The sequence below is a fragment of the Cryptomeria japonica genome, chromosome 3 (genome assembly GCF_030272615.1).
Source record: "Cryptomeria japonica chromosome 3, Sugi_1.0, whole genome shotgun sequence".
Classification (NCBI taxonomy): Eukaryota; Viridiplantae; Streptophyta; class Pinopsida; order Cupressales; family Cupressaceae; genus Cryptomeria; species Cryptomeria japonica.
This window is the reverse complement of record NC_081407.1, coordinates 790,249,133-790,264,184: the sequence shown is the minus strand read 5'-3', so window position 1 is coordinate 790,264,184 and position 15,052 is coordinate 790,249,133. Positions and strand designations below refer to the sequence as shown.

Sequence of the window (15,052 nt, the reverse complement as noted above, 5' to 3'; positions counted from 1 at the left end):
ATTTTTAAGAATTCAAAATAAAATCTGAATTTATGACAGAATCTAGATGCTGAATGTCTGATCTGATTACAACGAATAAACATAACATTCCAAGCTTTCAGGTGACCAACTCCAATTTTTCATAACTAAAACAGCCCAAGCTTGCAGATGAGGTACTCCCAATTCCAAGGCAACCAATCCTTGATTGAGAATACAACTGAACAGTTTAATTCCAAAAAGTCATCACCTTAATTCAACATGTGTTGTTATATTTAAAGTCAATTGAACCTTTATCTAAAATGAATTAAACTTTACCTCAAAGCAATCTATGGATAACTGACCTCTGCTTTAGGATGGAGCAATGCAAAATGACTAATTTTTGTTTATTGAAAAAAACAATTTAAAATTTTCCATAGCAAATCTATCACTGGTCTTTTGAATGCATTGATTTTTTTTAATTTCCTAAAAATAAACTAAATCTTATCTCTTATTAGTGCAACTAAATAAACTAGAACAAACTCTAATTTGATCCTTATTTGCTTGAGTATTTATCTGTTATATACTTTGTTCTTTTCTACATAAATATTATCACAAATATCTTTTACTCTTATCTGCATGGATATCAATCTCATACATGATCCTTATTTCTATGCTTCTTGTAAATTGTCTTGGGTTTATTACAATGAATATCTTCAAAGAATCTATTCTTGGTTTTTGTTTGGCTTTCTCATTCATATACATAGATTTGGGCTTTGTTTTTTGACTACGTGAGCCATCAGACCAGGTATAGGGAGTTTTATGAGGGTGGAGAACGAGACGTTATGATAGAGGAGATATCGAATCTTCGAGATAAGGTACAATTTCCTCTGTATAATTGGAGCACTATTGTTATGGAGCATGGCCTATTATCTTAGGGGTGGTGTTATGTTTTCTTAGCTAAATTTTCATTAAGGTAAAACAAGTTAAAATAAAAAACGCTTATTTATATTTTAAATTTTAAATTTTAGAATAAATTTGTTCAAACAAAAACTTAAAAGAAATGTTCTAATTTTATATTTCAACTAAAAAATTTCAGCATATACTTTGTATTTTTTCTTTTTAAATGTAAAAAAGAATCCACACATATGTATATATAATTATACCTCTAATTGTTTTGCATTTTTATATTTAAATATAAAAACACCCAAAATAAATAGGTCAATAAATAAAAATTCAAATACATTTTTGAATTTGAAAAATTCAATAAATGGCACAAAAAAATGCAAGGGTGTATTAATCATGAGTTTTTATATAATAATGCAATGCTAATTTGAATATAACCATGCTTAGAGTGATCAAAGAATGGTACTATAAGACTATTTTCTCCTCGAAAAATCAGACACATCTTAACTAAAGCACTAGGAAACTAAGAAGTATGATAGTGATATTTTGTGTGATGATTATCCATATATGGTTGCCTTTCAAATATGAAAATATACTTTTTATAAAAAGGATAGTATTAGATAAGATATATTTTACTATGATCCTATAAAACTTTTGACAGTTTGTCCAAAATTTATCCTTTCATGTAGTATAGTCTTCCCAAAATTGTACTTTATGGCAAAAATCAGCAAATAGCTATGTTCCATGAGGTCTCAACACATGGGATGGGGAGACGACAAGGGTGAGTCTTTGGTATGGGGGGACTAAGTGCTTAGATTTGGGGATGGTGGTGCAAACATACGTAGTACTTAAAGATAATTATAAAAATCTATACAAGGAAATAACCAGTGAACCATGGGGACGCGTCCCCCCCCTTTTTGGGCGCGTCCCCCCGTCAGAAACGTCTCGGGGACGGGGGGACGGGGATGCGACGTCCCTCGCCGTCCCGCCACCGCCACCCAAACGCCGCCAGGATGCGGAGACGTCCCCGCGTCCCCGCGTCTCCCAAAGAGACATGGAGACGCCTCCACGTCTCCTTGGGAGACGTTTGGGCGTCTCCCTATCCTTCAAGAGACGTGCAGACGTCTCTCCAAGGACGGGGAGACGCCCAAACGTCTCCTGTCGCCCCCACTTATATGCAATGTTTAAAATTAAAATTTTTTAAAAAAGTGAGTTTTTAAGTTTTTTGAGGGTTAAGGGGTAACTCTAATTGGACGTGGGCCAATAGAAAAATAACACCCGACGCCTTTAGAAAATAATAAAAGTATTTTTGGCCTCGCGGGGCATTGCCCCTCGACCCCGCCCTGTATCGCGGGAACGCGCAAGGGGCGCTGCCCCTTGACCCCGCAAGGGGCGATGCCCCTTGACCCCAACTTGGGGGCGCTGCCCCCAAACCCCCGTTGAAAAATATAGGGGGAAACCACGCCGATAGAAGTAGGGAAAATCTAACCTCCGAGTTTGATTAGGCTCCATATAACAACACAACTTAGAAATCTTGGTATTTAGATTTAGTATTTCAAATTTCCTATAGTCTCATTTCAAATGTAATTCTTACACTGTAATACTGTCATACATCTTTTCAAAACTAGTTTTTCAATTACTATATGTATATGTACAAGTATATGAGCACCACCACCCCGCCACCCCCCCGCCGCCGTCCCCCCGCCGTCCCCAAATTTAGGCCCTTGGTCCCCCCGTCCCGGAAACGCGTCCCCCCCGTCCCCCCGTCCCCAACGCCCGTGGAACACTGGAAATAACATATAAAATTTTGAAATACTCAAACATATTTGATATTGGATTGAATGAACAATGAAAATGCCAATTATCAATGTATTTATATTATATTCAAAATAATTAGTACATTAAAAAGTACAATTGGCCAATGGCCCAATGTGTCAAATCATCATTCATCTTGAAAAGTTGTGCCAATCTCCTCTTTGCTCAAATTGTTAAACTCCTCAAGGTCAAGGTCTTCCATAGTAGTACAAACCAACCCTACCCGTTCTACATCTTCAACCTATGTTGGCTCATTTGTCTCTACTTCCCATTGGGCCATTGGAATTTCCTTATATGTAAGTGTGTTGTGGTCAAGAAGACATAAGGCACTATGTACAACCACAAGCTTCTTTGTCCTTCTAGAGGTAAGTTAGTTCTTCTTAACAAAGTGGATTGAACTATAAGTAGATTAGTTCCTTTTATTGACAAAAGAGCTAGAAACTTGGGACAACAAACAAATGGCTACCGTGGTTGTCAAATAACCAAGCTCATGCATAATCCACCATAGAATCAAATCCTCTTGTGCCATAGTCTTTGTTTTCATCTTGACCTTTTTTGAATATCATCCAAGAGTGGCAAATGTTGTCCACTCAATATGAATGATGTTGGCTTGTGTAGAATCATACATCTTTTGAATAGCCTTCATAAACCCTACCTTCACCTCAACATCCTGTATATGGGTAATTCTGGTAGGCATTTGTACAGAATGCTTTGAGTTCAATGTATGGGAAGCCATGTGCAAGGGAGTGTTGAGTTTCTCTTGTTGTCGATGATTGATTGGTTGGATGTGTTCATTATAGGACTCTATTGCGTGGTCTTCCTCTTGTGCTAGTACTAGCCTTTCTTTGGCCAACCATATTGTCAATGACTTCGTGCACCTCTCCAAGGCTAGGTGCATTTGTATCCCATATCTAATAACTTTGAAGACTAGAGTAATGAAGGCAACAATGTATCTTGCATCAGCCCAAAAAGTATTACTGTTCACCACATCCTTCACCCTCCTCCCTTGCTTTGACTTAGAATTAGGCCATCGATTCCACTCAGTTGTCATGAAGATGCAATGCTTCTTGCAACTCAACCATGCTATTGAAGAGAATGAAGTACGATCCATATCAAGTCTACAATTTTCAAAAACTTGTTAGGGAAGGTCTTTGTTAGAATAAATATCTATATTATTAATGGTGAAGAAGAATTGATCACTCCTTTTCTATTCCAAACCATGATCCATTGTACCATGTATATACCTTAAGACCCTTTTTACTGCATTACAATGGGACATTTTTGGTTCTTGCATGAATCTTGATAGGTAATTAACAACATTTCTAATGTTTGGTTTAGTATAAGTCAGGTAAATTAAACCTCTAGTCGTTTGACGATAGTGTTGTATTCATTCTAAATTTCTCAAGCAGTGTCTTGGCATATTTTCTTTGAGATACAAAGATATGGTTCAACTAATTCTGTTGCCGTCTTGGACAACCTTTTGTGGATTCTGCCTTGCAACATCCTTGTAATATACATGGTGAAAGCATCATTCACCCTTCTGTAGTCTTCAATTCTATGCATATCAAGTTGTGGATAACATTCATAACTTTTGTACTGTCCTAGTCCATTCCTGACTTCGCCCTTGCAAATCAATCCTTTGTATGTGACAAATCTTGCAAGTATGTATACAAGATAAGAAGTCATGCTGAATGACTTAGTCTTCTCCACATTCCTCAATTGAAAATCTAGATTGTTGCTGATAATCTTCGCCCAATTGATCATTGTTCCTCTTGTGCAATCTTGGATAAAGTAGAACACCCATCCTCCAAACAAGGCACCCTGTGCCATCTCCATTACTCGATTGAGCAGGAATATCAAATCACTGGATTCCTCCTTCAAATCTGTACACATGAGTGTCTTTGGCGTCTTGGAATGATGAGGCCTTGGCTCAATCATCCATTCCTTGTTCACAATTGTCTTGCATGCATTAGCCTTCAATTTGTATTTTGCTTCATATTCATCCTTTGTTATTTCTTTCATATCTTCACTATGAGGAATTCCAAACACTTCCGTAATTGCATCCTCAACAAGGTAGGCAATGGTTATCCCTTTGGGAGTCTGGATCACCCTGGAGAGTGGATCAAAATGCCTTGAGCATTCCTAAAAACAAGCTCTCTGCACTGTATGGACTGAGGAAACCCAACGGCGTGATATATGCCACTCATGATGTTGGCTGAAAGGGGAGAAGGAATCTAGTTTTTTGTTCCGAACATCCTTTGTCGCATCCGCTCCATATTCAGGCACTCCATGTTCGTGTCTGTGATTCTTTTCCATCGAGATGACAATTGGGAATCCATATAGAATTCCTCTTGAACTATCTTCAATTGCTCCTTCCGAGCTCCAATCCCGGTTTTGGACACGGTATTTGTATGAAACACGAAGTCAATAACTTGGAAAATAAATTGTCTTGATAGTCTATTTTTAGAATTGAACAAGTTCTGAGTTTTCATGATTTAGGCAAATTTACGAATGAAAATCGGAAATTCTTTCTATATCCACTATGAATTCTGAAAATAGAATGAAATTAACATGAATAGGGTCTAAAACCCTCATAAAACCTTTAAGAAACCCTCATTTTCAGAATTATATGAGGTCTGATATAAAAATTAAGTCTTAAGACACCTAGTATACTCAGAAAATTATAAAAAATGAATCCAAAAGAGTACCAAAATCTGGAAATGCTTTGAAAGGATGTAAAAAGTGTGATTTTTTACTCTTAGATGTCTGAAGACACCCCTCCAAACTCAATAATAGCTGCCCAATGTCTGAAGACAACCTGCAACTTATAAAAATCAGTCATTTAAGCTTGTTGCAGTCATAGGAAACACTTGTATTTGACGAATCTTACCTCTCCAATGCCAAAATGGTCAAATCCGGGCACAAATAAAGGGCTGGTAACAATAGATAAGTCTGAATATAGGTCTCAAAAGTTTAGACTTAGGCATGCTCAGAAAATGGCCCTAAAATACTCTAGAAATGATCTCCAAACAAGATCGCCCAAGTGCAAAGGTGGCTGGAAATGATGGACTGGTCTGAAGACAACTTGGAAATAAAGTTGCAGACCTTACACCAGAAATGGTGTACTCAGAAAATGCTTCCAAACCACCCTAAAATCGCCACAAAATGACCTTTAATCAAAATCGCCTTGATATGTGCTGGCTGGGAATGAAGAAGTGAGTTTGAAAACAAAGTTTGCAGCCAACCATGGAATAAAAATCACTTCCAGCAATGCGCCCAGCAAGGTCTGAGAACAATAGCAGTCCTCTAATATCAATGGCACCCAACAAATACAAGAAAATTGCCCAAAAATATGGAGGAATCCACTTCCGAAACAAAATTGCCAAACTCCCAAGGTGGTGCCACTTCACAAAAATCGCCCAATGTGGTCAAAATGACCACCAAACTTGTTGTAAACTCCTCTCCAATGGCAGGGCCTGGGTATAGCTGGGCAAAAATTGCCTTCAAACTTGTAATTCCAGCTCAAATGGTGTCCAATGGACACTACACCAAAATCTCCTAGCTGGAAAAAACTCTTCAATCAGCCACTTAGCTTCTTTCAATCAATCACATCAGCAAATATAATAATATTATATTGCTGGGCAAGCACTTTTAAACTTGTTTTCACCTTGATGTTTCACCACACAAGCAATGTGGGATAAAATATTGCCTTTATAGCGTGCCTTGGAAAATCGATTTGCATCTAGAAAAATAATAATCATTAAATGATCGTTGCAAATCATTAATAATTGTTTTTGATAATTAAATAATCGTTGTCAAATGCAAAAGCAATTAAATTTTGGGCCCACTTGCATTAAATTTACTTCACTTTCATCGAATTTGGCCCTCAGGGGGAAAATCGCCCCATATTTGGATTAAAATCCAGATAAAAATCATCATTAATAACCTCTTTATAGCTCTTGGGGGAAAATTGACCCTCTTTGGGATAAAATTCTTGATTAAAAATCATCGAACTCATTAAAAAAAAAAAAACATTGGGAGAAAATTGCTTTCCATCTAGACTGCAAAAATAACTTCATTTTTCTCTTTAAGTCCAAAATCCCACTTTGGGGGAAAATCGTTTCCCATTTGGATGATTATCTAGATCAAAATTCATCAAACATCAAACTTGGGGAAATTTGCCATTCATCAGGACAATCATTTGCATAAAAATCCATAAAACTTTATCATAAACTGTCTTGGGGCAAAATCAATCTTCATTAGGAAAAGAAATTTCATCCGAATCAAATTCATCTGCATTCTAGGGGAAAAACTTGGGTCATTAGGATAATTTCCAACACTTAGTCAAAATTAAATCGCCCTCCATCAGGATTTTGAGTGGGGCAAAATCATGGGTGACCACTAAAACATGGATTTTCATATGGATTTTAATGATTCCTCCACTCAAAAACATTTGGACACTACAAATTTCATCATTATGCATCGGGATTTAGCTAATTCATTAAAATTTGAGCGAGAAAATAGGAATTTAATCGGGATGAAGTGCAAATTTGACTTGAACAACCTCCCAGGAGCAAGAAAATAACCCCTAAAGGACCTTTTAACACTTGGGCACAAAAATATCTCCGACTTAGACACTTTAAAATCAATTACGCTCAGAATCTGTAAAGTCCCCATTTTTGGAGTGAGAATAATTAATTAAGTTGTCCAAATTATTATTATTTTTCATGGATAGCTTATTTAATTATTTTAATTAATAATATTAAGTTAATTATTTATAAAGTTATCAAATAAATTTAAAATTAAAAGATGGCTTTATATTTAATTAATTTAATAAAGTGAATTAATTAAATATTATATCATAGTCACTTAAGTGCACTTAAGTGAAATAATATTATCTTAATATTATTTCTAGAATCTTCTAGAGATAGATTGAAAAAAGTATAAAGGGAGATCTAGTTGAGCTTCAAAGCAGCTTGGGATTGGATATTGATATTGATTGAGTTTTGTAGAACCAAGGGTGTCTGCAGAATTTTGTTTTTGGGAACGAAAACTCCCATTGATAGCATAACTGAGTGAGTGAAAGATCTTCCGAGGGGTTGCAGCTGAGAGTGAGAGATAATTTAGTCTTCCATATTGAGCTTGTTGAGTTTGCTACATTGTCATGGTGGTTGGGAAGGACAAATCCACCCTTTCACTTGAGCTTCATTGGTGGCCAAGGGCCAAATTTGATAGAATTCAATTTGGAGATCATTGGAGGCATATTTTGGTGTTAGAAGTCTTCAAGAATTCCGCTATATGAGAGGCGATCACATTTTCTATTTTTTGAGTTTACATCTCAGACATTTTCAGACTTGTATCAGCTGGTGTGATACGACGATTTTGTATCACAAGGGCTCATTTTGATCCACACTTGTATCTGCAGTATGGGAGGAGTTAGGCGATTCATGTAGGAGCATTTTGGAGGTGGTTCGAGGTGAATGCATGTTCAAAAACCAGTCTGAAGCAAATTCGACCAATCATCCTAATTTCCACGATTTTGCTCATTGCTCCATTGTTGTGCATTGAATCTCTTCAAGATTGGGACGAACACTTAGTAAGGGTGTGCTGACGAGGTTAGAAGTTTGAAGGGCAGCGAAAGAGTTGAAGATTATTTGTTTGGGCACTCACAGCAGAAACATGGGTGATTTGGATGAATAATTCGATTTGGCACTGGGAAGGCATCAAGACACTTGAAATTGTTTGCTTCTTCATTCATACTTCAAGGCGCTTTATCCAGGTTCACTTTTGGTATTGTTTGCTAAGTTTTCAATATTGTATGTGTGAATGCTTGCTGCCGATTAATACTCAGAAAATTCTGAGACATACTTCATTGACAGCCAAGAGTCTTGGCCATTATTCATTTGTAACTGGTCTATTATCTATAATAAAAGGAGGAATAAGGTTGCTCTTAGTTCATATGTTGTTGCTCCAACCTTCTAGATGCATACCAACAGTTTGATTAAATGTCAGTCTGCTGTAGATGCATATTCTCTCTTTGAAAGTTCTGTATATGCATTGGAAGGGTTAAATAGAAATTGTTCATCCATTGTGCTACTAGTTTAAACATTATAGAAGTCATTTTGTAAGCTGCATTAGTGCCGTGAAGTCAATAACACGCATTACATCAGACAAAACAACATAACACGCAAATTATACTGCAGTTTAGAAATCGCAAAACGTGCAGGTTATACAGACTGAGAGTTGGAACAGTAGGCTGCCAGCTAAGTTTTTGACGATATCCCTTGCATTTTTAGTCCTATAACCGTTGGGGATATTTCAAAATCTACATTTAGACAAAATTAGGATCACCTAACATCTAACATTTTACACGCACTTGATCCTATTCAAAACTCAAAACCATAATAGCACTAGGCATGATCACACTTCAAAACTCGAGACTCGGGCACTGAGAACTCAAAATTGCCGTCTATTACCAAAACCCTAAGCTAACAAGATGTGGAAACAAGCAAAGAGGGGGTCCCCGTTTGCAATGGGGCAATGTGTGAAAATGTCACGACAGATCCATAAGGCAATATGCCTTAGATTCATTACTATATCCAAGAAGAATACATTGCAATGATTTTTCATCTATCTTATTCCTCTTTTATTTAGGAATGTGCATATAGGTAGTGCATCCAAATACACAAAGATGAGAGATAGAAGGTTTTATCCCTATCCATGCTTCCTCTGGAGTGATGCCATGAAGGGCTTTGGTTGGTGTGAGATTTAGAAGATAAACTGTAGTGTGTACAACTTCAGCCCAATGTGCATGTTCTAGTTGAGAATCTTTCAACATACTTCAGACCATCTCCACAATGATGCGATTTCTCCTTTTGCAACACCATTTTGTCGAGGTGTGTATGTTGCAGTCGATTGATGTTGAATGCCATGCTCCTTCAAATTTATGGAGAATTTTGTGCTGGTGTATTCCCCCCCTCGATTTGAGTGGAGGACACGAATACGATGAATTGTATCTTTCTCCGCAAGAGTACGAAACTCTTTGAAGTAGGAAAAGTTTATCCTTGTGTTGCAAACAATCTATCCACATTTTTTTGGTGCAATCATCAACAAAAAGCTAAGAGTACCTATATCCTTTATGACTAGGTGTCATAGTTGTCATAGGGCCACACAAATCGGTACGCACCAGTTGCAAATGGTGGCTAGCACGATGCTCACTTGGATAGAAAGATGCTCTATGTTGATTTCCAGCAATATAGCTAGAACACATGACACTTGACTTCTCAAGTGACGGAAGCCCTTTGACCATGCATTTCTGACTAAGTTTTAGCAAGTAAGCAGTGCTCAAATGACCAAATCTATGATGCCAAAGCATAGCAAGGTCATTGTCCTTAGTCACTAAGGCTTGATTATTAGCAGTTGTATCAAGCCTAGAAATTCTACCAATCTTAGTAGCACTCGAAACAACCTTTTCATTTTTAGACTTGTCTTTGATAAGACATCTTTTTATCCTGATTTGTATCAAATTCAATCATAAGATTATGATCAAGAAATTGATTAACAGAAAGAAGATTTTTTGGTAAGTGCTGGCATATACAAGACATAGTAAGCCTGCAACTATGTATGCCAAACCTCAAGGAGATGTCACCAATACCTTTGATGTCGTAGGTGGTATCATCTCCAAGAGTGACTAATATTGACAAATTAAATCCCAAAAGATATCATCATATTCCATTATGATGTGGAAAGAGAGCTGCATTGTAAATATTGAGGGATACGTTAGGAAAGACTTGGTAGGAGAATGGGTAGAATCAACCCAGTAAGGAAAAGAGAATGGCATCAGTCAAGTCGACCAGGAAGAGAAGATAAAATGATTTGTAGGATATTCATTGTGATAAAAAGAGAGAAGGCATTTGAAAATGGAAGAAGTGAAGGGAAAGAGAGTGTGGGAAATCAGCCAGAGAGGGCCTTGAAAACATAGAGCTGGAAATGGCACCTTGTTGTGATGTATTCACACATCACCCCATTGCAAATGGGGACCCCCACTTTTTCCTGCTTTCTAAGGTAGTAGTTTGGGCCTTTCACTATTAACCTTTGCATTGGAGATGTCAATTTGAGCATAGAGAGAAAGAGATTTGATGGAGGAACCCTTAAGATCAAGCATAATCAACAATGTGGGTGTTTCCCTCATCATCAAGATGATTTGAGCGTACTTTAATGAGAGGTGAGATCTGTGAGTAAAATTTGACTAAGTATGCTAAAATTTCCATTGCACGAATTTTGCTTCCATTGCTCCTCTTTAGGAGCGAAATCCCTCTATAGCCCTTCAAATCACCTAAAATTGCTGCTATCTATCATGAGATGTCTTGGCTTGAGTAAAGGATTCGATCTTTGATCAAAGGCCTTGAATTAGGTTAAGTATGGGATTAACTTCCTGTTACCCATTTTCATTGTCTAGCTCAATTAGGTGGAGCTGGTCAAGTTTTATAGTTTTAAGGAGACATGTCTGTTGTTTGTGTTTTGCCAAGAGATACTATAGAATGCTAAAAAGAGTTCCAAGTAAATGCAAGTGTTCACAACCAATCAAGAACCATACAACATTGCATATTTGAAAAAGCATTTTTCTTTATTCATAAATGTTAAATGAGATGCTCCCACACAAGCCGTGGGAATGACTACCTATGATGCATTATACAAGAAAATGATGCATGTAAAAACAAAATATAAACAAAGATAAGGGATCCGTCATTGCCTCGTAATGACGAACCCCCCGCAATTGAGTAGCTTCATATCTAGCTCCTTTGTAGAGGTCCCCTGCTGTTCCAAGTGTCTGCAAGGAGATAAGAGAATTGTATTAGAGCTTGAGATACCATATCCTTGCATATATATCATCAATGCATGCACAATCCACTCCTACAATGCATTATACCAGTCCAATCATTGTACGTATCGGAAACAACAAGAAACATATCTGAAAATTCATAGTTTTTGTCTAACAATTTGTCCAATGTGCAGATATACAGGTAAAGTTTTATTGCTGATTACTTCAATTAAATATCTGCATGTGGGAAAAATGGGCTCCCAAGAGGATTGAGCTTGGCATGTATGACATTAGGGACAGATTATTATGACATCAGTGAAACAATCCTTACCTGTCTCCTACGGTGGTCACAATAAAGGAGTACATGTCGCTCATGGCATTAGGCTGATAGGAACATGAGAGTCCTAAATGTCAGCACCAGCATATTGTCATAAGCGAGGGGCACTCATTCACGAAGACCATCGTATAGGTGAATTATAGAAGATTGCACGACAAAAGATAATACAACACATAAGGTAGCGCATAGGTCTTTAAGAAGTTTTCAAAAGACAGTAGCAAAAGGGCATAGAGAGATCTTGTCAAAAGGCACTTTCAAACATCAAATAATGTTCAGACAAATGTTATACAAAAGATATAAAGAGCAGTCCCAATGTCTGCTACAGAAAAAGCAAGATGGTCACAAAGCTTTAACAAATCAAGCATCAAAACTTGGACAATGAACTGATATTGACAGTAAGTACAGGTGACAATGATTATCATAGTTAAAACATAGTGACCTATGCCTAGTCAAAGAGTATAGCAGCAAAGACCAAGTGTGCTTACAGGTTCACTGTGTAATGACAAGCAGTGTCAAAGGTGTACGCAGTCATCACTTCAAGGAAAAGATTCATACTCAGTATGAATATAGCTCGTGTATAGTGCAGTCATTATCCTGTGAAAGAGATCATCAAGAAGCTATTGACATTCAAAAGGTACCAAAATTCAGTAACTACAGTAATGGCAAGCACACAGTCATAATAGCATATAAGAACCAAAGTTTTTGTCATTCATCAATGATCAGCTACAAGGACAGTTGTTACAGTGATAGAACTATGATAAAGGATCAAAGCATAAACATTCAAGGAGCTTTCTATCATGCCAAGAGTACAACTACATGTCACTATCAAAGATATAGCAGTATAGGCCTAAAGGATCAGACTTTTGTTTTACCTTGCCTCATTCAACAGTCATATGTGTGGGCAGCCTGATAGTACAGTCCCTGTTAGGAGTTGCAGCCTATAGAAGGCGATAGTATAGTGAAAAGAGCAAGGTTACGGTCCAAGAGAGTAGCAGGACAGTTATTAATGTGTGAACCATCAACAAATACATGATTTCATTCACAAGTATCATTGTCAAAAAGTCAAATAGCAGCTATAAGAGGAATTGATAGAGCCCATGTTATGAGCAGTCTTGAGGTTATCAACAACAATAATGCCGCAACAATATCTGCTATTAAAAATAGCTAGGATTTACAGGGTTAGGGGCATGTGTATGGCACAAATTTTACAAGATCCGAGATGCATTATGTTCTCACATATCGAGAATACATTTTGTCAACTTCCAGTAGATGATTTGTCGAATTCAAGGTCAGCTATCAATTTTATTGTGCAAGCAGCAGTGTAAAGGAATCTGATAAGCTAGAGGATGGGTTTTATTTGTGAACGTGGAGGGTGAAAATGCCAAAGAAAATAAATCAACAGTTTTACCCACGTTTATTGCTATATGCCAGGAAAATCAAAATGAAATGCCTCGAAGATGTGTACCTGAAGTAGCCCAATGGAGTTTTGGTTTCAGAAAGATTCATCCAATAACCCTCAGTAGATGCAGAGAAAATCACGCCCAGCTAGAAAATCACGCTATAGAAGAAAATCGAAAATGAAATGCCTCAAAATATGCACTTGGAAAGATCTAAATCGTTTCCAGAATTTCGAAAAACCCTCAGAGCATGGCATAACCCTCATGGCGGTACCTAATACATCAACGAAATCCGCCCAAAAGTGTGAAAATCATGCCCAGTGACAAAAGAGTGCAAAATATTACAAATGTGCCCTTCTTTTCTGCGATTTTTTCCAGGAAGTCTCCAAACCCTAGCATGGCGGCAGCAGGAGAGATGGATAACATCGTGCCAATGCAAAATGAGGAATGAAATGAAGAGTTTTAGGTCACATTTTCCCTAAAAATATCCATCGATGACTTAGGCTTTTTTTTTGCTTTTCATTTTCATTCTTTTTTCCCCTCATCTTGTTCCTCGTGAAATGCCTAAGGGGTTCATGAAGTGTATGATTTTTTTTTTTCCTTCCTTCCCTATGTCATTTAAGTGATTTATCTTTAAATCACTTATTGAATATCTTTTTATAAATATTTAGGCTTAGCATATTAAATTGGTTAATAATCTTCATTAAAGAATTTCATTTTTTATATTTAAAGGCTATCAAATTAAATAAATATAGTAAGGAAAATATTTATTTAAAGTGGTTAATTTAAAACACTTTAATAAATATTTTTTCTTATTACATTTATTGATTTAATAAATAAAGATAATAATATTACTTATTAAAGTGATTTACATTATTTAATCACTTTAAATAAATAACATTATTATCTTTATTTTATTAAATCTTGACTTTAAATATTAAAAGGGAAATTAAACAAATATTTAGTTAAGTAATAAATTTTAAAAATCACTTTATAAGATTATTTTTCATATTTGTCTGATAAGGTCAAAAGGGAGATATTTTTTGCATTAATGAAGGCTTGTAGGCCTGTCAGTGATATTTTGGGGCCATTTATGGTGCTTTTAAGAGCTTTCATGGTTGCAGTATGGGTTGGCTTGACTTTTGGCCCAGGTTTCTCCCTTTCAGACTTGTTTCAGGTCTTTTGAAGGTGGGTTTTTGTTTCTGCTCGCCCAAGAGGAGGTGGAATATTTTATTCATTATCTGCTTTTGGGAAAGCATATATACTACCTTCCTTCTTCTTTGTGAGGGTTTTGAATTATTCATCTCTTGGCAGACTGTAATTTTAGAGTTCTTTCTGCAAAAGTGGAAATTTTTGTAAAAAATTTTCAGAAGCACACAGATTTGTAACACCCTTCAGCAGTATTAAGAGTTCATACCTTTCCTTTCTTTCTGGTAATTATTTGCAGGTCATGAGCTGTGTGTGAAATAGCAATCTTGGGTTGTGAAATAGAGTGTTTTCTCCTCCTAGGGTTGTAATTTTTAGCCTTCTCACGAATCGTTGATGCAAGTGTTATGATTAATTGGATTGTGTAGGAGAGCTTTATTATTACTGTCATTTTGTGTGTAACTCTTTCTTGCTTTTAAGTTTTTCAACATATCATCTGGTGCATCACCCTAGGGTTAGATTTTAGTTTCATATGTCCTCCTCCTCACTCTTTTCCCTGAAGAAATTGTTAGTTTAGGTAAAGAATTTGAAAAGAACCAACTTACTTTGGAGGTCCACTTCAGTGTTCAGGTTACCCACAACCTCGAAGTGTTCCCATGTTTCAATAGGCAGCTG

The 15,052-nt window shown here is 36.7% G+C and overlaps 1 protein-coding gene across 6 annotated transcripts in view; it reads left to right on the top strand.

Annotated features, from left to right (window-relative positions):
- LOC131069597 (kinesin-like protein KIN-12D) overlaps nucleotides 1-15,052 on the top strand; it is a 114,950-nt gene that overhangs the window by 62,956 nt on the left and 36,942 nt on the right. For 4 of the 6 annotated variants that reach the window (XR_009112147.1, XM_058005117.1, XM_058005118.1 and 1 more), the window contains exon 17: nucleotides 764-833. Coding sequence is in view for 4 of the 6 variants with exons in the window: in XM_058005117.1 (XP_057861100.1) it covers nucleotides 764-833 (70 nt within the window). In the remaining 2 variants the exon portion in view is untranslated. Of the gene's footprint in view, nucleotides 1-758; nucleotides 834-15,052 lie in introns of all 6 variants that reach the window. The other 2 variants (XR_009112148.2, XM_058005120.2) reach the window with 1 other exon arrangement.